The sequence below is a fragment of the Arvicola amphibius genome, chromosome 12 (assembly GCF_903992535.2).
Source record: "Arvicola amphibius chromosome 12, mArvAmp1.2, whole genome shotgun sequence".
NCBI lineage: Eukaryota > Metazoa > Chordata > Mammalia > Rodentia > Cricetidae > Arvicola > Arvicola amphibius.
The window spans coordinates 44,680,442-44,707,850 of NC_052058.2; the positions used below are offsets into that span (position 1 = coordinate 44,680,442).

At 39.4% G+C, this 27,409-nt stretch overlaps 1 protein-coding gene across 5 annotated transcripts in view; it reads right to left on the minus strand.

Moving 5' to 3' along the window:
* Positions 1 to 27,409, minus strand: part of Ngly1 (N-glycanase 1) — a 66,792-nt gene that overhangs the window by 21,153 nt on the left and 18,230 nt on the right. For all 5 annotated transcript variants that reach the window (XM_038309512.1, XM_038309515.1, XM_038309513.1 and 2 more), the window contains 6 exons: positions 20,634 to 20,870; positions 12,076 to 12,241; positions 8,052 to 8,274; positions 4,359 to 4,480; positions 2,864 to 3,009; positions 1,477 to 1,587 (listed from right to left, as the gene is read on the minus strand). In XM_038309512.1, the coding sequence (XP_038165440.1) occupies positions 1,477 to 1,587; positions 2,864 to 3,009; positions 4,359 to 4,480; positions 8,052 to 8,274; positions 12,076 to 12,241; positions 20,634 to 20,870 (1,005 nt within the window). The remainder of the gene's footprint in view (positions 1 to 1,476; positions 1,588 to 2,863; positions 3,010 to 4,358; positions 4,481 to 8,051; positions 8,275 to 12,075; positions 12,242 to 20,633; positions 20,871 to 27,409) is intronic.

The following is a 27,409-nucleotide window of genomic DNA, read 5'->3' on the forward strand; positions in this document are numbered from 1 at the left end:
TCTGGGGATCTCAACTTAGAGCACTTAATGTACTGAGCTATCTCATAGCCCACAACCACATCCTTTTCATGCAAATACATAAATGCTGAAATTCTGTGTTATTGAACTCTGAAAAGGAATGTGACATTTAACATAAAACACTCATAATACTTAAATGAACTTTCCAAATTTCCATGAATAGACACACTGGCCTATTAAGGTAGTCTTCCTAAAGGTGCTAGTGCTCTAGGAATTTCAGTGGGGGCTAGAGACAGCTCAGGTGGTAAACTGTTTGCCTTGGGTTCCATCTTCTGCATATAGAAACCTAGTCAACATGCGGAGACTACAGAGTTCTCAGCACTGAATGGGAGAGTGAAGTAGACAGAACAGGAAGAAGGAAGTGAGGTAGCTGGCTCAGTCAGATGCCACGCCTCTCCTAAGTTAGTCAGACTGCTGTGCCTCTCCTCAGGGAGAGAGATGCGATGAAGCCAGCCACCAGGTCAGACATGCTCAATCTTTCCCGGTAAGACACCACTTTGTGGTGTTACACAGATTATTCGATATGGGTTAGTCAAGATGTGAGTAAGAGCCGGGCGGTGGTGGCGCACGCCTTTAATCCCAGCACTCGGGAGGCAGAGGCAGGCGGATCTCTGTGAGTTCGAGGCCAGCCTGGTCTACAAGAGCTAGTTCCAGGACAGGCTCTAAAAAAAAAAAAAAAAGCTGCAGAGAAACCCTGTCTCGAAAAACCAAAAAAAAAAAAAAAAAAGATGTGAGTAAGAGGCTGAAAATAATGGGTCAGGCAGTGTTTAAAAGATTACAATTTGTGTGTTGTTATTTCTGGGGCTGAGCTAGTCAGGCGGACAAGAGCCGGGCGGGATGAAAAGCAGGCTGGCCCACAGCCCCACCACTACAACCTACAGCACACCCCTCCCCTCAAGCCTTGGGGATCAACTGTGGATGAATGACTGTAAGCAGAGGCACAGCAGGGCATATACAGAACTCACAGTAGTTGTGGCCGGATGCCCAAGACCTGCCGTGAAAGCTCACGTCTGATAAAACTCCAGGATGAAGGAAGGGAGGTGGGTGTGCCCACCACTTGTTAAGGGGCTCCTGGGAAAGGAAAGTCCGTTTTCTTAAGGGTGTGACTCCTGGTAGGCAGATCAAGCTCCAGGCAGGCCAGGCCTCACATGCAAGAGTATTTGGGTAGCGCAAATTACACAAAAAATAAGAAAGAGGATATGAAGTTGGATGGGTAGGTATGGAGGTAGCATGGATCTGGGAACAGTGGTGGAATGGTGAACATGAACAAAATAGACTTCATGAAATTATCAAAGAATAAAAGAAAATTCTAAAAACTAGGCATTGGTGTTGCTCAGATTAGCCTAGCACTTGAGGTCAAAGTTACATGAGACCTTATCTCAAAAAATAAATAAAGAGTTAAAACTGGCTATTTCTGATGATTCAAATGTCCTCTGTAAAATGATAGCCACCACGTACCTGCTTATTAAGCCTATTAATGGTTTCTCGAAGTAACTCTTCTTTAACCTTGGTCCTCCTGGATATCACCTCATCATGTTTACAAGAATATCGCCAGGTGACGTCAACTACCTGGAACCAATCACAGCATACAGTATTTAACAAAACACGCCAATCCTTTATTTTTTTTTAAAAAAATAGCTACAATGCAAAGAATTCTTCTATGCAACTCAAAAAAACCTCCCCTTTGTTAGAATTTTAGAACTGCTCAATTAAAAATAAAAAATAAAAAAAATAAGCTGAGTATGAAGGGCTACAACTACAATCCAGCACTTAGGAGGTTGAGTTCAAGGTCAACCTCAGCTGTCATAGTGAAACAATGAAAATGAAAGGCATTGCAGAGAATACGCTGTAATGTTTTCTGCCAAACACACTGGGATAAAGCTTTCAGAATGCTAGGGTTCCGTTTAAAGCTGACGCCACTTTAGAATTAAAAAAAGCAAGCTTCACCCTCCTGATTCTATTATTACATGGCAAGGACAACTGAAGGAAAATGTCCAATCTTCTAGCACTCTGAGCCAGAACAATTCATTATCTAGATGCTCAAAATAAATCTCAACAGAATTAACTCCAACTGGATCAGAGTTTTACATTAAGATGTAAAACTAAAAATATAAAAGCTCTAAAAAGAAAACAGGAGAAAATTATTGTCATGAGGTAGGCAAAACTTTCTTAGATACAACATGAAAAGCAAACTCTGTAAGAAAACATGCTAAACTTGACTTATGATCTTTTTTCTTCAAATCATTTAGAACACACCAGGCAAATCTTTGCAACACATAGTTCTAAAAAAAAAAAAAAAAAACTTACACAAAAACATAAAAATAAATTTTAAAACTCATAAGAGAACAAAATACACAATGGAAAATCAGCAAAGGAGACATAGGTTTGAAAAATGAACACCTAGCACATGCTCCAACACACTGTGCCATTAGCTCTCATTGACAGGGTTAAATTTAAAAGTAAAGCCACACTAGACTTTGGCAAAGGTGTGGAGAAACTGGGAAATCTCATGTACTGCTGAAAATAAAATAAAATAGTGCCACTCCTTTGCAAAATAATTTGACAATGGTCCAGCCATTCCATTCCTACGCAGTAAGCAAAAAAAGCAAGTATATACCTGACTGTTTATAGCAGCTTAATTTAAAATCCATGCAATGTCCATCTGTAGGTACAAGGATACAAACATCCCTTAGTACCATTCACAGCAGAAGACACTGATTACCATGAGTTTATGGTGCATACAAATGACACATAATCAACAGCACACGGCAAATGTATGTGACCCGTATGTCGAACACACTTTAAAATAATTTTATATTTTGGAATTCTTTCTCTTATGTCCTACCTCATCTTTAGAGAATGCTATGATATAGGAAAGCTTTTTGCCCCATCCTATTTCATAAAGGAGAGGTTTGTCACAGACGTCTTCACAAGCGTCACAGTGCAGCCACCGCTGCTGAGCAGGAGAATAGACTTCTGTCCAAACATGGTCTATTCATGTGGGGCAAGAGGAAGAAAAGGAAAATAGAAGTTAAGTTGATAAAACAAGAATGACTTCTGATAACTGTATGTAATTCTCTAGGAATCACATAACAAGCTAATTTATATTATTTAAACTTTAATTAGTGAGGACATTTTGTGATACATACATTCGTAGGATATTTTTATCTGAAATTCTTTAAAATGTTCTCAGTTTAAGTCTTAACTAGAAATAATGTGTGCTGTAGCTCTAAAACTGAGCATCAAAACTACCAGACTGCGAGAGATGAAAGAGACTTCTGATACTACAGGCTCTCTCTGGACCCAGAAGGAGACCTAACAGGAGAGCTGGTCATTTATGCTTTATATTTGGTATTGAAATGGCGTCTCATCAATAGGTAAGTGGATACCCAGGCTGGCTTCAATCCTCCTGCCACAGCCTCTGTTGAATGCGGGACTACAGGAATGTGCAACCATACCCTGCTTGAAGCTCTACATTTGATTCTGAGAGAAGACTATTAGCTGAAAGTCTCATGGATTCTAAACAACAGTGGAAACAAGGAAAACCCCGAAACAGAGAAAGCAACTAGGCATAACAGTCACTTCTAAATGAAGACCAAGTCAAATACCAAGTCTTTCCTCAGAGTGTCTGTGTAGACTGCAAAATAGGCCATGCCACCTGCAGCAACCCCTTTAAAAATGAACTCTACAGCACATTATAACACACATTCCATCCACGCAGAACAGGGCTACCATGAATGTCATGCTAAGAGATTAGAGGAATAGAGTCTAGCTCCCAGGAAAGAGGTATCTGTGTTACAAACATCTATGGAGCCTTGAGAATGCTTTTAAGGTTGGTATTGTTCTTACTTTACGGAAGATGTGGTGGTTTGAATAGGAATGGCTCCCATAGACTCATGTGTTTGAATGCTTAGCTCACAGGGAGTGCTACTACTAGGAGGTAAGGCCTTGCTGGAGGAGGGGTTGAGGTCTTACATGCTCAAGCTACACCCAGTGTGGCTCGCAGTCTCCTTTTGCTGCCTATGGGTAAAGATGTAGAACTCTCAGCTCCTTCAGCACCATGTGTGCCTGCATGCCACCATGCTTCTCCCCATGAGGATAATGGACCAAACCTCTGAAACTGTAAACCAGCCCTAAGCTAAATGCTTTCTTTATTACAGTTGCTATGGTCATGGTGTCTCTTCACAGCAATAGACACCCTAAATAGGACAGAAGGTGAATAGAAAACTTAGGCTGATGTAAGAAAGAGAAAATGAGGGGCATAGGCCACTAATCTGAATTCCAAGTCTATAGACCCTTCTCCTATCTTGCCTCTTCCTCTCTCCTACCACATGCTGTACCTGTGTAATCCCACACATAGCGAGCTTCAAACCCTAATGCACGGCAACACAGGGTAAAACAATTGGCCCACTCGCCACAGCGTCCACATCTTGTTTCCAAAAGTTTCTCAGGGTTGTTATATCTGGTTTAAAAAACAACAACAAAGACAACAGTTGTGATTCATGATTAAAATCCAGTTTTATGAGAATTTATATCACTTGTATGCTAAATATCAATTATGACTCTTAGTTTCTTGTTTTAAAATATTGATGAAAGCACCTAGCCTATATGAGGCACTGTGCTAGTCTTTGTGAACCACTCTAAGCAGTGGAACTGTCTTCAGTGAGCAGAGTTCTGAGCAAGGGATGAACACAAATAATTTCACTATATGCAGTCAGTTTAAGTCTTAATTAAAAATGGGTGCTACTTCTTCAAAGAAGGTAAGCACACCGATTAGCAATATCCACACCACCATGCTCAGGATCAGTAAGTAATACAAGCCAAAGCCATGTAACAGCTAAGACATAGGTGGATGGGTGGAAAGGGCAGTTTTCACCTCAATGATTTTGAAAAATAAGATTTAGATGGGCAGGTTTTCTAAGAAATGTGATGAAGACATTCCATAGTTCTCTTGCAAGAAAGTTAGCTTATTGTATTTAAAATGTAATTAGCTTTAATGCTAATAGCTACTCAATTTAATAATGCTACTCAACAGATTTTAGCTTGGGGCAGGGCCAGGGATTTAGCTCAGTTGGTAGATGGCATGGTATTGTAAAACTGCAATCCCAGCTTTTGGGAGGAAGGAGGATGATTAGAAATTCAAAGTCATTCTTGGCCGCATACATTCTTGGCCAGCCTGTGCTTCACGAGACCCTGTTTCTAAAAACCAAACCCAAAAGTAGGGCTTTGAGGATTAGGGTTTGAAGAGATTGCTCAGTGACTAAGAACACTTCTTGCATGAGCATAAGGACCGGGGTCTGGATCCAGCACTCATGTATAAAACTAGGTGTGACCATGCGTACTTGTGACCCAGTGCTGTGGGTGATGGAGACAGGAGGACTTCTGAGGCTTGCTGGATACTAGCCTATTCCAGCTTCAGTGAGAGACCCTGTCTTAAGGGAATAAGGTGGATAATGAATGAACAGGACTTCTGACATTCTCCTCTGGCTTTCACTGTGCACCTGTGAACACACCTGTGCATATACACACCTGGACTCCTCACCCACACACAAAGATTTTAACTTAATATAAATTCCAGTTTTCTTTTTACTAACAATTTTGATTAATTCTTTGGATACCCTTAAAGATGCTTGCTAATTTACAAGAAAGATGTCTGCAACATTCCTCCAAAAGTTATTCTAATCATAAAATTATCCTAAGAATGGACGGCACGGAGATTTCTCACTCTGCACTGAGAAAGGCCCAGCTGGTCTGTGCCCAGTGCTCCCGCTGAGCAGCTGAGCAGCAAGGCGGGTCCCAGGCCTGCGAGGAAGAGGAAGTAGTGCCAGGAATGAAATGACTGGCTCTGCAATGACAAGCTAGTTGAGTGTATGCTTTGTTTAAGCTAAGTTAAATGGATTTAGGATTCTATAACTGAAAAGAGATGTAAGTTTACATTAAAGTATAACGAAGAATTCAAGGATTCTGGTCTTGGGCCAAGTCAAATGAATTAGATCAAGAGCTAGATGAATGGGAAAGCATTGCACCAGCAACACCAAGGCCCTGAGTTCTAGTTCTGGTACAATATAAACAAAACAAAACACAACACCCCCAAAATATGTTTATTATTTCAACCTTGCATAAATAACATCTACAAGCAAAACAGGAAAATGGTTAGAAAATAAACTTTGCATAAATATGCTAGCCAGTACCACTCCATACAAAAACTAAACAAAAACAACAACAACCTGAGAGGAATTTATATATGGTCCTATAAAGGGGCTGTGGGGAGGGAGGGAGGGAGGGAGGGAGGGAGGGAGGGAGGGAGAGAGAGAGAGAGAGAGAGAGAGAGAGAGATTAAAAAAACAAATTGGTTTTAGATAACCACTGGGTATTATATTCTTATATTCTTTTATGTATAATGTAGGGGTGGGTTCTAAATTGGACAAAACTGAGCCCTACAGTCCCAACAGAACAGGCTTTCTAGTGGGCAACAGAACTAAACTTCCTAAGTATTGCCTATTAAGAAAATCTAACAAGCAGGGTGGTGGTGGCACACGCCTTTAATCCCAGCACTTGGGAGGAAGATTTCCATAAGTTCAAGGCCAGTCTTGTCAACAAAGCTAGTTCCAGGACAGCCAGAGCTATATAGAAAGACTCTGTCTCAAATGCCCACCCTGCCCCCAAGAAAGAAAATTTAATAAAAAGGCTTATAAGTCAAAAAGTGAATTGAAAATTTTAATTTCCCAATTTTAAAACAGACATGATTGGTCAGGCTTAGTGGTGCACACATGTGTTCTTGGCATGTAAGAGGATCATGTTTGAGCTACAAAGCAAGACTCAGTCTCAGAAAATCAAACCAATTAGCCAAACAAGAAAAACAAAACAAAACAAACATGCAGAGATTGAGCCAAATATGAAAGACTAGGACAGGGAAAGTCCTAATCAAAACAAATTCCTGCCTTTATAAGTTACTTTTACCCCCATATCTGATGATTAAATAAAGACAACACTGTATTATCATAATGATTAATGCTATCACTGTTATTATTATTGTCACTGTGTATCACTATCAATAACACTTTCAGAATTTAAAAAGCTATGAATACATTTAGAAATTTAAGAGATAGTAAGGGCTGGCAAAGTATCTGACTAGCATACACAAAGCATGGATAAACCGGGTACAGTGATACATGTCTGCAATTCCACCACTCAACAGGTAGAGGCAGGAAAAACAGAACTACACAAGACACAGATACACATACATGACAGACAAAGAGGACAGAGAAAAGGAGACGGAATATTCTGGCGGGTCTTATGGTCATCAGTTCTCGACAACTCTGTTGTGGCTTGAGAACTGTCACGGTACCAGGTAAGTCAGTGTGACTGTGTTCTAACAGAACTAGACAATGTAGATATGGTTGGGTCTTGTCTGCCTGACTTCAAGGGACACTAGCCCACTCAAACATGTGGCTCTGGCAGGCTTTGCCCTACTTCCAATTCCCTCTGCCTTGCTAAAAACCATTAGATTACATTTCTAAAAGTAGTCACCAAGATTCCCTTTTCTGATCACTGCTCCTCCTAAGGCAGACTACTGGGGTCCAACAATCAAAAAAGCCCGCTTTGGCTCACCTAATTGACATGCCAATTAAAATTAAACACCTCATCCTAACATGGGGTTTCCCCTTGTACCTTTATAAACTGCTGTTCTCCTATGTGCCACATCTGTCTTCCCCTATCCAGAGGCAGTCCTTTGTCGTTCCCCACCCTCCCTGCCCCTTCCCCTTTTCCCCTTCCCTTTCCCCCTTGTCCTCAATCTCCTGTGTATGACTCTTATTCCCTGCCTCCTGTCCCTCTGGGGCAAATAAATCTGCTTTGTGCTGAAAACTTGGGTGCCCTGAGCCCATACTTTTCCTTTCAAGTCTAGTCTGTAGACCTCTGTTCAACAGAAATATCAAGTCCAGTTAAAATGGAGATCAAAAGCTAATTTAATAATAAATTCATGCCAACCATCCCACTGAGAGACCCTCTAACATCACTTCACAGGTACCCACCTTGGGAACCGATTGCTCAACTGGCATGCATCACAATAATGATCCTCTACGGTGTTTGCACCCCACTTCAGCTCATCATCATTGGGCAGCAATGCTTCATCTCTAGATCTAGTCTCTCCACCACATTTGCTGCACACAATGTTATTCACCCAGCGGAAAAACTCCTCTTTAAACCAGTGTAGGAGCTCCAGTAGAAGGAAGTCCTCATCACTTACGTTAGTACCTTGGAAGTTAGGAGAGAATCAGTTAATGTTTAACGCTGACAGAACATTAAAACTACTATATATTTATGCTTGAATTGGGATCAGAAATAAATGGTAGAGTAAGATAATAAAAGCTTTCACAAGGAACAATGTCAGCTGCTGTGAACAGGTTTAACACACAGTAACCTGAGTGATTTGACAAGAAGAGCAGAGGATGTGACCACTGCTGTCTCTGTGCTACCTGTGCAGGTGAGCAGAACATTATGGTGTCTCAAGAAACTAGGGTCAATTTGGAATCGACCCATAAAACACAAGGGAATAGAATGAAAAACATTTTAAACATGGCTACATTAGGCTGGAGATAAGCTTTGTGATGGAGCGCCTGACTGATATGAGGAGGTCCAGGTTTTTATCACTAGCACCATCAAACAAAATATTAATACTGGCTGTATTAAATTAGTTAGGAATATACATAGGTAAACATTTAACAGTAAAAACAAAGTCACAGGTAGAATTCAAAATACCAGATACTTTAAACATCATGCTACCAACTTTTTAATAAATTATTTATGTGTATGGGTGTTTTACCTACATATATGTCTATATATCCAGGCATGCCTGGTGCCCTTGGAAAAGGCATCAGATCCCAGAGGACTGGACATACGGAAGGTTGTGGGCTTCCCTGTGGGTACCAGTAATCAAGTCCAGGCCCTCTGAAAAAGCAGAGTCTCTCCAGCAACTGCTTTTATTGTTTTAAATCAGTGTTTCACTGTGCAACAGAATTTACCCATGGACACACATCCCAGGAGACATAAACACAACCATATGTACAACATACAAAAGAGCCCCAGCAAGTGAGCATGACACTAAATATCCTGCCCAATTTATCAATAAAGTATTACCTCCTATCCATACCTATTTTTAAAAATTGCATTTATTCAGCTGGGCAGTGGTGGCACACACTTTTAAACCCAGGACTTGGGAGGCAGAGGCAGACAGATATCTGAGTTCAAGGTCAGCTTGGTCAACACAGTGAGCTCTAGGAGAGCTGGGCTATACAGACCAACTCTGCCTCAAAAAACAAAACAAATTATATTTACTGAAGTGTGTGAGTGGTGTGCCACAGTGCACTCGTGTGAAGGTCAGAGTGGACACTGGCAAGGGTGAGTTTGTCCAAGGACTAGAAGGCATGTTTTATGAGTACTTCAGTGAGCTGTATTCAGCACAAAGAAAAGCAGACAGCAATCCCAGTGCCCACCCACATGGAACTGTGGAGATGAAATAAAAGTGTATTACAGCATTTTGCAGAGACCTAACAAGATGCCTGTAATATATAAATGAAAACTATCAAAAAACTGAATATATGCAAGATAAATTTATAACCCCCACACAAATTTAAACTATTTTTCCATAGAATTATTTGGAAGAAAAAATTTTGAAGAGCCTTACCATATGGAGGGTCAAGGACTGACTGGGAGAAAATCCTAACTTTTCCTAAACAATGTGGAAGTTCTCCAGTAGAACATTCATGACAGTCCCAGTCAGAATAAACTGAGAAGTACAAGAACTGAGCCTTTTCTCTACCTGTAATCGTGTTCTCCCTGGGAAAAAGCCCGAGCTAAGATGCAGTGTAGTCAACCTGTCTAGCTTGCTGGAGGCCCTGGGTTCTACCCTCAGTCCTGGGGGATGCTATGGAGATGGGCGTGTACATCACGTTACTCAAAACTCTTCAATAGGTGTCTCATCTTTCAGAATAGGAAAAAAGAAAATGATACAGGTCAGAAACTTACTTTTAGATCAAGAAATGAAGAGCATCAAGGAAAGGGCAGACTAAGGTTGAAGAAATTATTTTTCTTATTCTTTTTTCTACAAAAAAAACCCAGCAACATGCTGAGTAATCACATTACATAGAAGAGTGAAATGAATGATGACACTCTCAGTCTGGACAGAAGAAATGAGACCATTTCAGAAGGTGCCTGCAGTGTATGCAGATGAGTGCCAATTAAGATGGAGTACTAAAAATGTTTATTAGAAAGCAGGGCAACCACTTCCCCCCAAACTATAAAGTGCCCTAATAAAACACAGTATTGAGCAATAAGATAATTGGATAAAAATCAATTACATAAAAAAAATCAAAAACCCTATAGTTGCAAAAAAATTAACAACTAAAATCCTGATACCATTAATGTTAACAAATGATTATAAAGGTCAAAACCATTTTCTGGGTTGTTTAAATGTACTCACTCCTTCATTCTTTCAAGTATTCTTATTTCCAAATGAAGAAACTGAGGCAGAGAGGTTGCTCAGTGTAAGCAGCAACCTGAGCTTATACAAAGACAACTGTTATAAAATTATTCTGTACCAATAAATAATATATAACAAAAATGAACCTGTGTCTACCTTTAGGAATCAATTCTGCTAGATTCACTAAAGCCAGACATAGTGGAGCATGCCAGTAATCCCAGCACTTGGGAGGCAGAGGCAGTAAGAACATGAAGTCAGTCTGAGTTATACACTGAGACCCTATTTTTTTTATTTTTTATTTTTTTGGTTTTTCCAGACAGGGTTTCCCTGTAGTTTCTAGAGCCTATCCTGGAACTAGCTCTTGTAGACCAGGCTGGCCTCGAACTCAGAGATCCGCCTGCCTCTGCCTCCCGAGTGCTGGGATTAAAGGTGAGCGCCACCACTGCCCGGCTGAGACCCTATTTTAAAAACTAAATCAGTGGGGTAGTTCCAGGGTAGACTTGCCTAACATATGCAAGACATTGGGTTCAATCTGTAGCACAGTAAAAAGACAATACAAAACATAAAACTATTATTTAATACTTGCTATATAATTCATAAAGTTCTACCTTATCCACAAACATTTATATACCAATATTAAAATGAAAATGCATATTTAAGTTAAAATATTATTTAAGTTAAAACTATTTTTTAGAGAAATGTTAAATAACATTTGTTTGAGGAAGATGTACATATACCAATTAAAAAATTGGAAAGGCACACTAAAACTAAAATGAGCTGCTACTTTACCTCTATTTACCTCTATATAATTACATATAAATATAAATATAAATATTTAGTTGAGTAGTTACTAGCGAAGACAAACTGAAAGCCCATGCACTATTGATGGGAAGGCAAAATGGTACAGCCACTGAGGAAAAGTTTGGCAAATCCTCAAAACAATTAGAATTAGAATATTAGCACTTTTGGGTTAAAACACCAAATAATTAAACCAGGTCTCAAAGAGATATCTGTTCACGCATGTTCACAGCGGCACAAGAGTTAAACATGAAACAACGCAAGTGTCTACTAACAGATGACTAAACACGCAAGCCACAGATGTTCACACAATGGCTCATCATCTATCTCACAACAGAAGACAATTTTGCAGTATGTTCAACACGAACGAGTCCTAGAGAAATCACACTAAACCAAGTAAGCCAACCACAACTTACATGCAACAGAGCAGTCAGAACCATAGAGCACACCAGTGACTGCTGGCAGCTGGGGGTAGGGAAGGGCAGAGTATGACCATGTAATGGGTAGACTTTCCATTTTATATGACAAAAAGAAGGGTGGAGGTAAAGGGTAACGTACTAAAGAGCAAGAGCTGCATGCTTAAAAAGGTAGGCTGGGATATTTTCTACATTACTGTAACCACAATATATTATTTAAAAAGCAAACATGTCCATTATTGTTATACTTCTTAAAAGTCTATATATGTATCATTGTCTAGTCCTAGTGTGCACATACAGCTAAAGATACTATTATTCAATAATGATGCACAATTAGCAATAAATCATTATGGAAGCCACTACCTTTATCTAGCTTTCGAGCTTTGAATAACTTTTCTTGAGATTTTCTCTTTAGTTCATTGACTGGGATACATGTCAATGCTTTCTCCTGAAGGACAGGATTTTCATAGACCTGCACATGCTGAATGTTGGACTGCAGAACTTTTAAGATGGTTGAATCACCAACAACCTAAGAAGAAAAAACACTAAAATTAGCTTTTCTGCAATGCTATAAAAGTAATATAAAAATGCCGCTGTGGTTCTATGATACCATATGGAGTCAACAACAACAACAACAACAAAAAAAACCAATTAGGTGGATGCCTTTATAATATTACTATTAAGAGACAGCTACATTTGTATCAGTCTATTTTCCACTGTCTACACAGAGTCCTGTGCATTTGCTGTTGAATTTGTAATCCATATGTTCTGATGAACATATGATTCAAGACAGGGCTCTGAGCAACACATCTGAGAACCCTTTCAGCTACAAACTCGTGTAACATACAGCATTACATTCTTGATTTTGTGAGATCAAGAAAGTCAACACGTACCCAAAGAGAAAAGGCATATGTATGGGCTAAGAGAAAAACACCAAACAGTATGCCCACCTGCCTAAGTGTTGACAGAAATGTGAAAAAGTTTCCAAAATAACTGTACTATGTGAGGAGCCAAAGCACTACACAGCAGGAAAGGATGTGGATGGGCAGGGTCTGCACGAAGAACAGTATTTCTCCCTCCTTGTTATCTCATCACCAAGGAAGCCTGCCTCTTGGCAGTGACACTGCATGCTTAGAGTCCCAACAGAAAGATCAAGCCCACACCAGGTGCCTAAGTATATCCCAAAAGTAGCATGTCTTGCCCTCATTACAGATGCTGGAAACAAAGGCAGCTGGCAGGTTCCTAGGCTCTGCCAGGTGTGGTGGGGTCTATAAAACTGGCATGAACCACAAGGGGGAAAAGTGTGTTAGAATTAGTATCAGGCCAGGCGGTAATGGTGCACACCTTTAATCTCAGTACTCAGGAGGCAGAGACAAGAGTATCTCTGTGAGTTCGAGGCCAGCCTGGTCTAAAGAGTGAGTTCCAGGACAGGCCCCAAAACTACAGCGACCCTGTCTCAAAAAAATAAAACAAAAGCCAAAACAAATAGAATTAGTATCAGAAAGCAAATCCTACAGTAACAATAGAAAACACATCAGAGTCTGAAAAGAAGCATGTCTTCCAAGACTAGAGCACATATCATATAGACACTCCTCCAATGGGGTGAGAGCCTGGAAAATCTATCATAGGTTGGCAATATCTTGAGTGAAAAAGCATTTAGAACCTCTCCGGGACCACAGCTTGGTGACACAGTACTCTGTGGGCCTCAGGATGCCGAGGCTGGTGGAGTTGCAGCTCACTGCCCTTGTCCATTGTTACTAGGGAGTATCTGCTATGTATCTCCAGCACAGGAAAACACCGAGCACACTCACACTCCGGGGTGGTTTCCACTAGACTTGTACTGCATGTCTCTCGTACTACTGGAAAGGAGAAAACTCAAGCTGAACACTGTAAGGTGGGAGCCATCTGTATTCAAAAGGCTCTAGTACAGATTTTCGGAATAAAACTTTAAACACTGAGAAAATGTGGTACTGGTATAATCAAATAATACATAAATGTATTAATTAGAAGACTGACTAAGAGCCTGGAGGTGGTGGCGCACACCTTTAATCCCAGCACTTGGGAGGCAGAGGCAGATCTCTGTGAGTTCAAGACCAGCCTGGTCTACAAGAGCTAGTTCCAGGACAGGCTCCAAAGCCACAGAGAAACCCTGTCTCGAAAAACCAAAAAAAAAAAAAAAAAAAAAAAAAAAAAAAAAAAAAAAAAAAAAAAAGAAGAAGAAAGAAGAAGAAGAAGGAGGAGGAGGAGGAGAAGGGGGGGAGAGGAGGAGGGGGGAAGAGGAGGAGGAGGTGGAGGAGAAAAAAGAAGAAGACAACGACGATGACTGACTAAAGCATATTCTTAGAATAAGGCATAAAAGGATCAGATACAAACCTAAAAGAAATTTTAGAAAAGAATATAAGCAATGGAAAAAAAAAAGAAACACTTCAAAGAAATAAAAGAAGCAAATTTCACACATCTGAAGATCGAGGATAAATAAAAACTAAAGAACACTGCAACACTGCATATCAGTAGGTTAAAAAAAAAACAAAACAAAATCCTAATGGCCCTTTAAGCAGTAGGGAAATTAAATGTGTTGGGGTGGGGTGGGAGAGTCTCGTAGCAGACATTTTATTGAAAGCACATGAAGCAAATGTTTTAAAATTCTAATGAAAACATGAGTTGGTACACGGAATTCATACCCAACCAAACCAAATCATGTAGAAGGGTCAAATTAATATACTTTATAAAATGTCACAACACAGAAACCATTAATTAGGAGGCAAATGTTTCATAACAAGATCCTACCTCCAACATAAAAGGGGAAAAAGACAAAAGTTCTGAGAGCAATCATAGTAAACGTGACTAGATTAGCAAACCATACCAAATAATATAGTACGCCAGGCACTGTATTAAGCACTAGGATATATGCACAAGAAACTGTAATCAAGCTCAATGGCAGAGGCCTGCATCCCAGCTACTGTGGAGGCTCAGGTCAGAGAACCGTTAGGTTCAAGGCCAGCCTGGATGACTAATTGAGACCCTGTCTCAAAATTTTTAACAGGTAAAGAGAGAGTTGGGGACGTAGAGTCCAGTGGTATAGCACTTGCCTAGCATGCATGAGGCCTAGGTACAATCCTCAGTATCACAAAAGGGGGGGATGAGAAAGAAAAGGAAGATAAATGGAAGAAAGGAAAAAAAACTGAAAAGAAAAAAATCATGTATTAACAGATCAACCAGTGAATCAACAAATATCTGCCTGTGAATGAATTAGACACTGGAAAAATAATTACGATTAAAGCAAACAAGGCCACTGTCCTCGAAGATCAAGTAGTTTATGGGCACACAGGAACCCAATGATGTTTACTGATCGTCTATTTACTAGGACACTAGGAATATAATGGTAAGTTAAACAGTTGATACAGTGTTTGTCTAGCATATATCAAACTGGGTGTGGTGAGGCATGCCAGTAATCTCAGTACTCAAGAGGATCAGGAGCTGAAGGCCACCTGGTGACTTCCAGGGCAGCATGGGGTACATGAGACCCTGTCCAAAAGGTCTGATGGAGTGTGAAATGAGGCCTATACAACTAAGGCTCTAAAATGAGACCTTCCTGAAGACATGACATTTGTGGGAAAATGTGAAGTTAAGCTGGCAAAGGGAAAGGAAAATGTCACTCCAGTTGGAAGGTGTGATTGCTAACTTTATCAAGTAGATACAACCTAGACTTGCCTGGGAAGTGTCTCAGTGAGGGACTGTCTACACTGCGGTGGTCTTTCGTGCATCTGTGGGGGACTGACTTGATTAAATTAATTGATATGAAAAGAGTCAGCCCACTGTGGACAGCAGAAGGCAGGAGAAAAACAGAAATGATCTGTGGGTTTTCCATGAGTAGCTAGATTAGCAGCAAAAACACAATAAGAAATAACCCAGGAAGTGAGTGATCAAGTCAAAATGAGCTGAAAAAAACCCCTTGCAGCCAGGTGTGGTGTCACAGACATACAGTACTAACCCTTGGGAGGTGGAGACTGGCAGCTCACTGAGTTCAGTGTTACTCTTGGCTACACAGTTCGAAGGCCAGCCTGGGATACACAGGAGCCTGTCTAAAACAAAGCAAACAAACAAAAGTTGAATAAACGTAGCCGAACAGGGACTCTAGATCTGAGTTAGAACAGCCTGGAACAGGAAATAGGTTACAAGTGACCAAACTATCCAGTGGGGCCCAAAGTGGGCTAACTGCAGGTACCAGTGAAATTGTACCAAATGGTCCACGAGGAAGAAAATGCTAGAACTACCACTTTATGGGTTAATGATAGTTTAAGCTATCACTAGTTTAGATTCGGGTCTAGATTAAAAGTGGTCTCACTTTTAATTAATTTAATTAACATCACAGATTATTCCTCATGAACTGGAGAAACTACTCAGTGAAGAAAAAAATGGCAGAACTAGAAGAGTGGTATGCTCCTTCCTGTATATATGATGTGTTCCAGTGATAAGAATTTTAAATGCTCCTAGCTAAGGCATTTACAGGAATTTTTTGTTTTTTGTTTTTTGTTTTTGTTTTTCAAAACAGAGTCTCTCTGTTTAAACCCTGGCTGTACTAGAACTTGATCTGTAAACTAGGCTGGCCTAAAACTCAGAGATTTGCTTGCCTCTGCCTCCTGAGCTCTGGTTTTAACTAAGGTTCATCCCCGGCTTAATAATATTACAAATAACTATAGGTATTAAAGCTAATACACATGGACAAGGAAAAAAATGAGAACACTTCCATCATGGAATCATTCACTTCTTCACATATTCACAAGGAAAAGCTGCATTATAATGTAACAACAACAAAACCCAAAAGATCTAACAAAGTTATGCCCAAATTAAAAATTATTAGTACTATGTAAAATGTAGACTTATTTATGTGCATAGTTAGAAAATAAACAATATACTGTTAACAATGTTAAGAATTAAATGAGTTATCTTTGCATTGTTATATAATGTACACCGTACAATATTCATGAATCAAACAGATATAGTTAACTATGTGCTTGCAGTATCTTACTGATGGTACATAACTAGAGGATGGAGATGTGTAAGACAGGTGCATAAGAAATGGAGAGACAGTGGTGAGGATGAGGAAGGAGTAGCAAGAAATCCTGGCCATGCACGACTCAAGGGAGATTGTGTGCTGACTCGTTTTAAAACAGTTTAGAGGAAAGTTCTGATAATGGTCTGTTAAAGATGGGATTCTGTTCAGGGATGTGTTTGTGAGGCCAGTGTAACATGGGAGAGAGTGGCCTAGAGAAAGGTATAGAGGACACCAGGAAGCCTTCCTGAGAAAAAGAGACCAAGAAGGAAGCAGACACGGGTGAGCTCTAAGACATGAGGTGTTAGAACATCAACATGTAGTATGCTACTGACATAAACAGAAATTGTTACAAAGCAAAACTGATGGAAAAACAAAACTATCCATTTTTATTAGAAAGAATTCTTATTAAAATGATGCACTTAAAGTGGTGTATTTCTCTTGAATGCAGTTTTCATTTAGTGAGAGTTAAGAACTCATTTAGAGTATTTTTATTTTCAATTTATTCCTTTTCTATATGGAAATTACCTCATTCATTGTAGTTTTAATGGCATTCAAATAATCTTGAACAATAAAGTTTATTTTTTTGCCTTATTTCGTTACATATTCATTGGTCCAAGGAGGGGGGCTTAAGCCATAAAAATAGAAGGCTGTTGATTGCAGGGCAATTATGGCAGCTGGGTAACCGCGTACTAATGCTACACAAGGCAGCAGTTAATTGCCTGACAGAGAAAAAGTTATTTGGAGTGCAAATGGAAATTTAAAATATGAAATCTGTTTGAGACCAAAAAGGCTTTTCTCCACTATTCATACTTCCAATTATTTTAGTTTCTGATATGAGCTATTTAAGACTCTTTATAGGAAAGTACAAAGCTCCAGATCCTGTCAAATCCACGATGCTGGATAAGCATGCTCACTCCTCTAGCAAAGAATCAATGATCCCCAAGCCCACCAGCTCTTTTCCACTTTTAATACCATCCTTTATATTTGTGACTTCTAGATGTGGAGCCTATTTTTAAGAATGAACATTCTATTTAATAATAAATTTTAAGTGACGTTTTTAATTCATTTTGGAATTCAATAAACATTTCTAACAAAAAATAAGTATAAACTATACATTGTCCCCCAAAAGATCATGAACTACTAAGAGGTGTAAAAAATGTATCACCCACAATCTTACCACTTACAGGAAATTATGGTTAAGATAGGTGTGTACAGTTTTCCAGACTTTAAAATTATATAATTTTTAATATGAAAATTTGAGTTTATAATTTTCAACATGAAAATTTAAATATTATTATATACATATAATTTATAATGTTTAGTTTTACCAGTCTCAGTTTACCTTTCTTCTCCATATAATAATGGTCTTGATATCAAAATGATCCCAACTGATGGTCTGACAGTCACATTTCTGAGAACCATCATAAGCACTGGCTGGGATTATTACTATAAACCAATTAAATGTGTGACGCTATGAAAAGGGAAACAACTACTTTGACTTACAGATTTGAAAATCAAAGGAGACAAATGAGTATGGATAGAGGAGTTAAAGCTTTCATGAAAAAAGTCAGGGAACTACTCAATACGGGTTACAAGAAAGGACAGATCACATCTGTGTCTTAGTTGGCCAGAACCTACCAACTGCATTCATTTTTAAAGGAGCAGTGTGGGGCCTTCCAGGTGAGTCAGAAAAGACTCTCAATTGTCTGACTACCAAGGAGAGAAGAGCTTAAAGTGTCCAGAATTAGTCAATATGAGAAGATGATGGGTGGATTTAAGAATTGATTATGTAAATTTCTACTGTATGGAGAATGACAAGGTAGTCCACTAAAATTATAATATGTGGATATGAGTTTAAACTAGTTACTCATAAAATAACTGTAGAAATATCACAAAGAATTCTGACAGTGAAAATTTGAATATCTAATAACCTTTATCAAAAGGAATTTTTGCAAACCAAGTATTCCCTATTGTTAAAGAACATTGTCCTCCAGGAATGACGACCACTGTCATCTCAAAGTCAAAGCAGCTAGGATGACCAGCACTCAGGAGACCTTCATGAGACCGAGCTAGTCCTTCATAGAAGGGAAGTGTGAGAAGGGAACCTGTGGTGGTCTCAGGTTCAATGTGATGTCATCACCTATAAGTCTTGGGCATTTGAATACTTGGTCCCCAGTTGTTGGCACTGTTTGAGGGCTTAGGAGGTGTAGCCTTGCTGAAGGAAGTGTGTCACTGGGGGCAAGCTCTTAGGTGTCAAAAGCTACATACTATTTCCAGATAGCTCTGTTTCCTGTTTATAGCTCAAGATGTGCCGTCAGCTGCTGCTCTAGCCTCCATGTCTCCAGCTGCTGCAATGCTGTCTCTTGCCACTATGGACCCTAACACTCTTTAACCATAAGCTCTGAATAAACCCCTTTTCTATAAAGTTGCTTTGGACACGGTGTTTTATCAAAGCAATAGGGAAGTCACTAACACAGACTCTTACTTGAGATTCTAGCTTCTCCCTTGTTCTTATGTCCCAACCCAGCTGCATGTGCCACCAGGAATGACCAGAGTGCATTAAGTAGTGAAAACAACTGAAAAGCAGATTCCACCCATGCAGCTTCTGGGAGGAGCTCACCCATGACCCATGCTAGGGTGCAACTTTTTAATGATGCAGCTGTTTAGGCATCATTTATAAGCCTATAAATAAGTTCAAGAGACTCACTAGTTGACCAAGCTGGACTGGGATGGACTCATTCCCTTGGTCTGCTGCTAGGGCCCTCTCTGAAGTGCATATCCATATCTTTATGTCTCCTCAGGAAAAGACACACAACAGCTATTAAATGGGGTCATTTAAATTTGCCAATAGTGCCTGCTAAGACATAAAAAAATACTGACTTCAATTCTTCATGTTAATAACCAAATTTCACTGACTTTAAGTATATACAATTAGTTTATTAATAGATTCTTGTTGTGGGATATTCGTATACTGTGTGAAAAGTATTGCTGTGATTAGTGTAATAAAGGCTGAGTGGTCAATAGCTAGGAAGAGGTTAGGCAGGACTTCAGGGGACAGAGAGGACTCTGGAAAGAAGAAGGGTGGAGTCACCAGCCAGATGGAGAAGAAACAGAAGGTGCAAGATGAAAGAGATAACACCACGTGATAGAACATAGATTAATATAAATGGCTTAATTTGTCAGAGCTAGTTGAGACAAACCTAAGCTAAAGGCCAGACTTTCATAATTAATAATAAGTCTCCATGCCACCATTCAGAAGCTGGCTGGCGGGACAGAAAAAGACTTGTTATAAATTATCATTTAAACCTAAAGAAGCCAATTTTTCATTTAAGATATTGATAATGGTTGGATCAAGAGAATTAATAATCCCCATGGAGACTGGCGGCAGGTAAAATTTACGTTACCAGTGTAAACACAATAGAGACAATTAACTAATCTAATGGTGATAATATACACCCGGTCAGCAAGTTTGTTTGAGGTTAACGACATGCTCATTTGTGTAGTGATATAAGTACCAAGAAAGCAGGTATACTTGTAAATAATAAACAAAACTTGTTTCAGAAGTATGCAGCTGGGCAGGGTTACACACAACTACAATCCTAGCACTCAAGAGGCTAAAGTGGGAGAATCATGGGTTGAAGGTCAGCCTGGGCTACAACAGCAAGGAACGGAAGGAAGGAGGAAAATACGTGGTAGTCATTTTCCCCACATCTGCTATAACTTTGACGATTTTCAAAAGGATTAACAAATTTGAGGAAATTAGAGCTCTAAAGCCAAGAATATTTGAGAAATAACTTCAGAAATAATTCTTTTTTGTTGTATCAACATTGACAGGAAGTAAAGGAATGCTGGGTCACAATACTACCATTGGAGCAGGATGCAGGCTTGGCAGCTGCCCTGGTTGGTTTCCTGAGTGCTGTGTTAATCCAGTGGGCTCCTCTGACTGTTCTGAAGGAAACTTGACAGCAGCAGGTTGCTGAGACAATTCCACCTTCTTATTTGGCCCATCCAATCTGTTGCTTCTCTCTAAGGCAATCAGGTCACGGATTTTCTGCAGCTGCTCCACTGAGGCTTTTTTAGGAAAGATAAGATGTGTTTCTCCCTGGAATTTACAAAATTGAGAAAAATCTTAACTTCTGCTTTAAACTGACAATCATTCTTATACACAGTAAAGCCAATACTATTGAATGTATTATATATATATATATATGTATATATATATATATTTAAAGTATTCTTTAAATTTTTATATGTATGGGTATTTTGACTGCACATATGTGTCTTGTGCATTCTGCATGTGCCTAGTCCCCAAGGAACCCCAAAGAGGGAAATGGCTCCATGGGAATTGGAGTGACACATGTTTTTGAGCTGCCATGTGGTGTCGGTTCCTTTTGAAGAGTATACAGTGCTCTTAACCATGGCACCATCTCTGCAGCCTTGAATGTATCAAATCTCAACAAAGATAATAGTTTTTAAATAAAATTAAGAAAATGTATTTCCTTGTTAGTATATAAAGCTTAGCATTATTGAATGTAGTTCAAGGGACCTTTATTTATTTTACTTTATTTTTTGTGACAGGTCTCCTATATTCCAGGCCAGCCTTGAATTTACTTTCTAGCCAAGGGTGACCTTGAACTTCCCGATCCTGCTCTTTCCACTTCCTAAATGCTGGGATTACAGATATGTACCTCCAAGCCCAGCCAATGCCATGCTGGGGCTTGAACCTATGGCTTCATGCCTGCATAGCAAGCAGTACTCTACCAAATGAACTACAACCCTAGCCTTAGGAGAGCTTGAGAAAAACAACACTTTAGAATATGGTAAGAGTGCAAATGCATAGCCCTAACTTCTCTGCAATAAAATGAAATACCGTAAGTTTCTATTAAATTCTATACAAAGTAATGACAGTAGAAAAACTACCATACAAAAGGAGTCAGCAGGCTGAGGCCTGTAATCCCAGCTACTCAGGACACTGAGAAGCAGAATCCCAAGATCAATGAAGACCTGGGCAAGCTAGTGAGATGGTCTCATAATATAGCTTAAAAAAATCTGGAGATACAGGTCAGTGAGATACATTGGTTGCCTAGAATTTATGAGGAACAAGGTTCAATCCCCAGTAGAGATGTGTTTGTTTTGATTTGCTTTAAACACAACAGAAAAATCAGGAAGGTATCACACAAAATGACTGAGAAGCTATGTAACATATAGTAAGATAAATATGGTTGACAACAATGAATGGGCTATCTCAAAACAGTGAATAGCATTTTCAATGTTCCCAAAGACATACTCTGAGGGGATAGATATGTCATTTACCTTGACCTCGTTTAGTAAACTGTATACAATAATAATAACTGTACAATTATTACTAAAACTTTTTTTTATAAAAGTTACATGACAATTTCTAAACCCAAGTCTTTAGAAAACAGTTACATCAGAAGTGTGTTTTGGTCCACTATTTTCCAAGAACAGTTGAAAGTATACACTGACATTAATTTGAAAATGTGGATGTAATTTTTTTGTAATGCTAGGGGTCTTGCACACACTAGGCAAGTTCTCTACCCTCAAGTGACATCTTTGGCCCCAAACTATAGATTTATTTACTTATTCATTCATTATTTTCTTTGTTTTTTAATTCAGGGTCTTGCTGTGTAGCCGTGGCTACTCTAGAACTCATTATGTAGCTTGGGTGGGCCTCAAATTCATGGAGATTTGCTTGCTTCTGACTCTTGACTGAATGAACGCACCATCACATCTGGCATTATAAATTTTTTTTTAAATATGTACTTAATTTTTAAGTATATATGTATCTGTGTGTGGGTATGTGCATGTACACACACAAAGACCCGAAGATGTCATTGGATCTCATAGGACTAGAGTTAGAGGCCTTTGTGAGCTTCTGTATGTAGGCAATGAGAATCAAACTCAGGTCCTCTGTAAGAGCAGCAAGTGCTCTTAACAGCTAAGCCATCTTTCCAGCATCCCCCCCCAACTACCACAAATAAATAAATAAATAAATAAACAAACAAACCTACAGATTATTAACAGGAACAGAAAAGTTCTCTAAACAAAAACAGAACAAAAATAAGTAGTATTTGTTGAAATTAATTAAGTGCTTATTCATAGCACAGATTGCTTTAATATACACTTATACAAGACTCCTAATTCAAAATAGTAAATTGTAAACCAAGAAAACAGGTGAAATGAAAATATATCTAGCCAAGTTTCAAGGTGCTGAGAAGTAACAGTGGCAAACAGTAATTCTACCAACTGTAATGTGATTAAGGGTTGTCACCACACACAGTAGCCATACCTTATGCTAGATTAAGTTTTATGTCAATTTGACAAAAGCTAGAGTCATCTGAGTGTGGGGAACCCCGATTTAGAAAACACCTCCATAAAAATCGCCTTAGGCAAGCCTGAAAAGCACTCTATCAATTAGTGATTGATGGGGGAGGGCCCAGCTCATTGTTGGTGGGGTCGCCCGAGGGCTTATGATCTTGAATTCTAAGTTGGTTTAGCAAAAAAAGAAAGAGCAAGCCAGTAAACTCTACTCCTCCGTGCCTTAGCATCAGCTCCGGCCTCTAGGTTCCTGTCCTGTTTAAGTTCTAGCCCCAACAATCATGAATTGTGATATGGAAGTGTCAGCAAAATAAACCCTTTCTTCAAATTGCTTTTGGTAACAGTGTTTGGTCAACACAGGGACAGTAACCTTAAGACATCTGCAGAACATACATTAAAATAACTGAAAACAACTACTTCCCTGGTAATGGGAAGCTGCTGGAATTAATAACAACTGAAAACTTCATTACACAGAATCCGTTTTCAAATGTCCATGATGCTTCATAATAAACATATTACCTGTGAAAATTAATTTCTACCACTCATGGTGTTGATGCCGTCTAGGTACTGTGCAAGAATTTCATGTACATTCTCTCCAATAATTTTCAGAACCATCTGAAAGGCTGTAATTTTACCATTTACATACATTTTATATGAAAATACAAAGGCTCAGAAAAGTTGAAAACCTAACTTGTGCCACCCAAGAATTGCTCAATCATGGATTCAAATTGCAATGACCTCAATTGTTTTGTTAGGACTGACCCCATCCTAGTCTGACAGAAACCAAAACCTACAAGCTTCCGCAAATAGTTGGAAGAGGACAAGCAAACAGAACATCTACAACAGAGATGGCTCACCCTTTTCAACTTTAGAAAGGCAGTGACGAACAGTGAATACTAGAGACGGGGAAAGGGACAGGTATGAGAAGTTGGGCACAGTACTACAGCTGGAGAACGTTCTGGTATGTTTTGGGTATAGCAGAGTGCATGTAGTTACAACTATGCAGTTATATCTCCAAGCAGGATTTTGAATGTATTCACCATGATGGACATGCCATTTACTTTTATTTGATCCTTACCTCATGTATATACATATATCAAGATATCACACAGGATCTCACAGAAATGTATAAAATAGTACATGTCAATAAAAAACAAAAATCCGTCTGTAACCCCAGTACTGGGGAAGCCAAAGCAGCAAAATCACAAGTTTGAGACCAGCCTGGATGCCACACTGAGTTTCAGGACAGGCTGTTAAAGAAAACAAACAAGAAAATTCAAATAACAAAAGTTTTTTAAAGGGGGGGAAATGCTTCATGTCTGTAAGTACCATCTGGTTCCCACAAATGGAACCTTCTGGTGACTTGGTATTCGTGAGGCAGTACTGGAAATGTAGATGATAGTCTGTGAGGGAATGAAACTGAAACTGAACTCTGTGGCTAACAGGGAACTGATGTATATTTGGTTATGCATGGAGCACCCAGGTAACTGATCTACATCTCAGTCCACACCTCAGAGTCCCAGAAGGACAGAAGTGTGGTTCTACCCAATCCTAAAAATGATACCTATGGCCAGTATGTTATTAAAAATCTTTAATCCATAGCACATTTTCACAAAAGGTCAAAATGACAGGCTATATGTAACAGATCCAAGAACATTTTAAGAAATGAAGAATTCTAAGATTGAACAAACCCGTTTATCGAAACATTTTTCCCAAGACAATTCTCATTGCAGGATTGTTTAGCAAATCTAGCTTAGGACAATTAAAGACCAGAACTGTGTTTCAGAAAACCGAACAAATCTGCCAGATTTACTATGCTTCACCCCTACCAAGATGGGAAAGAGAATGCAGGTGGAGGACAGTCTGACTTCCAGCTAAGAATGGCCCTACTACACTAAACTGCAGGGTCAAAAAGATGTCTGGATCCCAGTCTTCCTCAACCTCACTCATAATTTTCAGGATTTTAATATAAATTTGCAAATTTCAGGGTAAACATCAGATGTACCTATCAAAACTCTTAATGTGTTCAGCTATATTAGCCCATCTTACAACTCAGTCACAATGATGAAACGGTTACTTCAGATCTGTCCTGAAGTGTGAAGTCTAAAGACTGGCAGAAAGCAACTATAATTTCACTTTAATAGAACAGTGTGTCTCCATTTACATCAAATACTATTCCAAGTTTCAGAATAATTTGTTATCTGGCATGGAGGAGACCCAACCACGATGAATGCCTGACATTGATGCGTTTCTTTGGGTGTGGCACATTTAGGGCCAAAACTAATACAGTCTTGGTCAGAGGGTTACCCTACCTAGCACACAAATATGATTCCCTTGAACCTGTGACACTTCAACAATGAGAAACTGATACAGCTTCTACATGTCAATTGCTAAGTTTTTGTAATTGCCTGCCTAATTTTAAGTCTTCATTTCCTTGTACAAAATCAGCAGTGATCTCATTTTTCTCCCTTTATAGCTGGAAATTCTTTACATTCAGATTTTTTTTAAAAAAATCTGTAATCAGATGATACCATGCTTTATAATCCTGGCCTGATCTCTTTTGAGTTGTGGACTTACCTTATTCAACTTACTAATATTTCTACTTATACAGTATTTAATAGCAAAGTAGTCAAACCAAAAGTAGAGCAGTGCTTTCTCCCTTAAAAGCTGCCACTTTCCAAGTTTCCCCCATTATCATTTAGTGGTACTCCTATCGACTTAGTGTCTGAAATATAAACCAAGATAGCCCCAATTCCTTCATTTTCTCTTGTATAGACTTCTAATTCATCAAGACCTATTGGTTCCTCTACACAGGTATACACACATAATTCCTGAATGCATCTAGCTCTCATCTCTCTACCACCAGCGCTTAATTCAACAATGTTTCTAGCTTACTATCCGCACTGCAATAGCAATCCTCTAGGAGCCAGGAACGCCAGAAACAGAGCAGATAAAGGCTCTTCCACTATTCACATAACCACTGCCAGGCATTCTTAAACTGTCTTAACAAGCTCAACTGCTTTTCCAGTACCATCCCTTGCCTCCATTCCAGATTATCCAGAATATTCTCTCTGCAATAACTAACATATTTGAAAATATTCTTCCCTACTTAAAATATGGCCTCAATATTAGTTCCACTTCTCATCTCTGTGACAGAATATCTGACAATTTAAAGGAGTACGGACTTACTTTGGCTCAGGTTCAGCGGGTTCAGTCCCTGTCACTTGGCAACATGTTTCCGGGCCTACGGCTAGACAGAATATCAGGTAGTGGGACCATGTGGAGGGAGAGGCCTCTCTAGGAAGACAGAGTATACCAAAGCAGCAATAGGAAGAGGCCAGGGTAAGAGATAGCAGCCACAGCTGTGTTCCTAGAGGTCTACTTCCTTCACTGAGGCCCCAGCTCCATAGTTCTACCCCTTTTAATTAATCCCTCCAGGGAGGGATTCAACCATTCATTTAGTGAAGAAAGTCCTGAATTGTCTCTGGAAATACTCCCATAGATAAGAGATAGATGTGTTTTACTAAACTCCCCAGGTGTTTAATCAATCTAATCAAATTGATAATCAAGATTAACCTTCTCAGCTTCCTCTCTCACTAAAGTCTTCCCTGGTCTGTTGATCCCTAAAGCTATTTTCTGTGTCACAGCTACCACAGCTAGAAGCCCTTAGCACACACAAGCCAATCCTCTGTGTGAACTGAGTTTCAGGCACTGAGTGGTTTCTTGTGGCTCACCTTTGCCTCCTCAGAGGCCTTCCCTGGTCACTGACTGCTTTAGTGACTGCAACTCTAACTGCGGGGAGCACAGCACCGTCTTTTCTCCTTTGCACTTGTAGCCGCTTTCATGCTCTCTAACATGTTAGAACATATGCTCTTGGTGAAATGGGGCTATATTAACTTGCTTCACAGCTGCATCCTGGCGGTGTGCAATAGAACTCGGTTAGGAAGGGCAGACAGGAAGAAAACTACATCCCATTTCTTTAACAATGTCTATGATGCTGCCTCAGACTGCCACTGGCCCTGTAGTCCTGTTCAACTTCCAAAATCCTACCACATAGGGGAACATAGAAGATTCCCAATCCTCTGTCTGTCTTTTAGAGATAGTCTGAGCATGTAATCCAGTCTGCCCTGAGCTCACAATATTCCAGTCTGTTTCCCCCCAAGTAGATAAGACTACTGGATATGCCAAGCATGCCTGGCTAACATTCACAATTCTGATATCTATGTGTATTGTGTTATCTCTGCCACAAGGTTTGAGGGGATTGAAACACCAAACTCTTCTTGTGAATTAAAATGGTAAAAG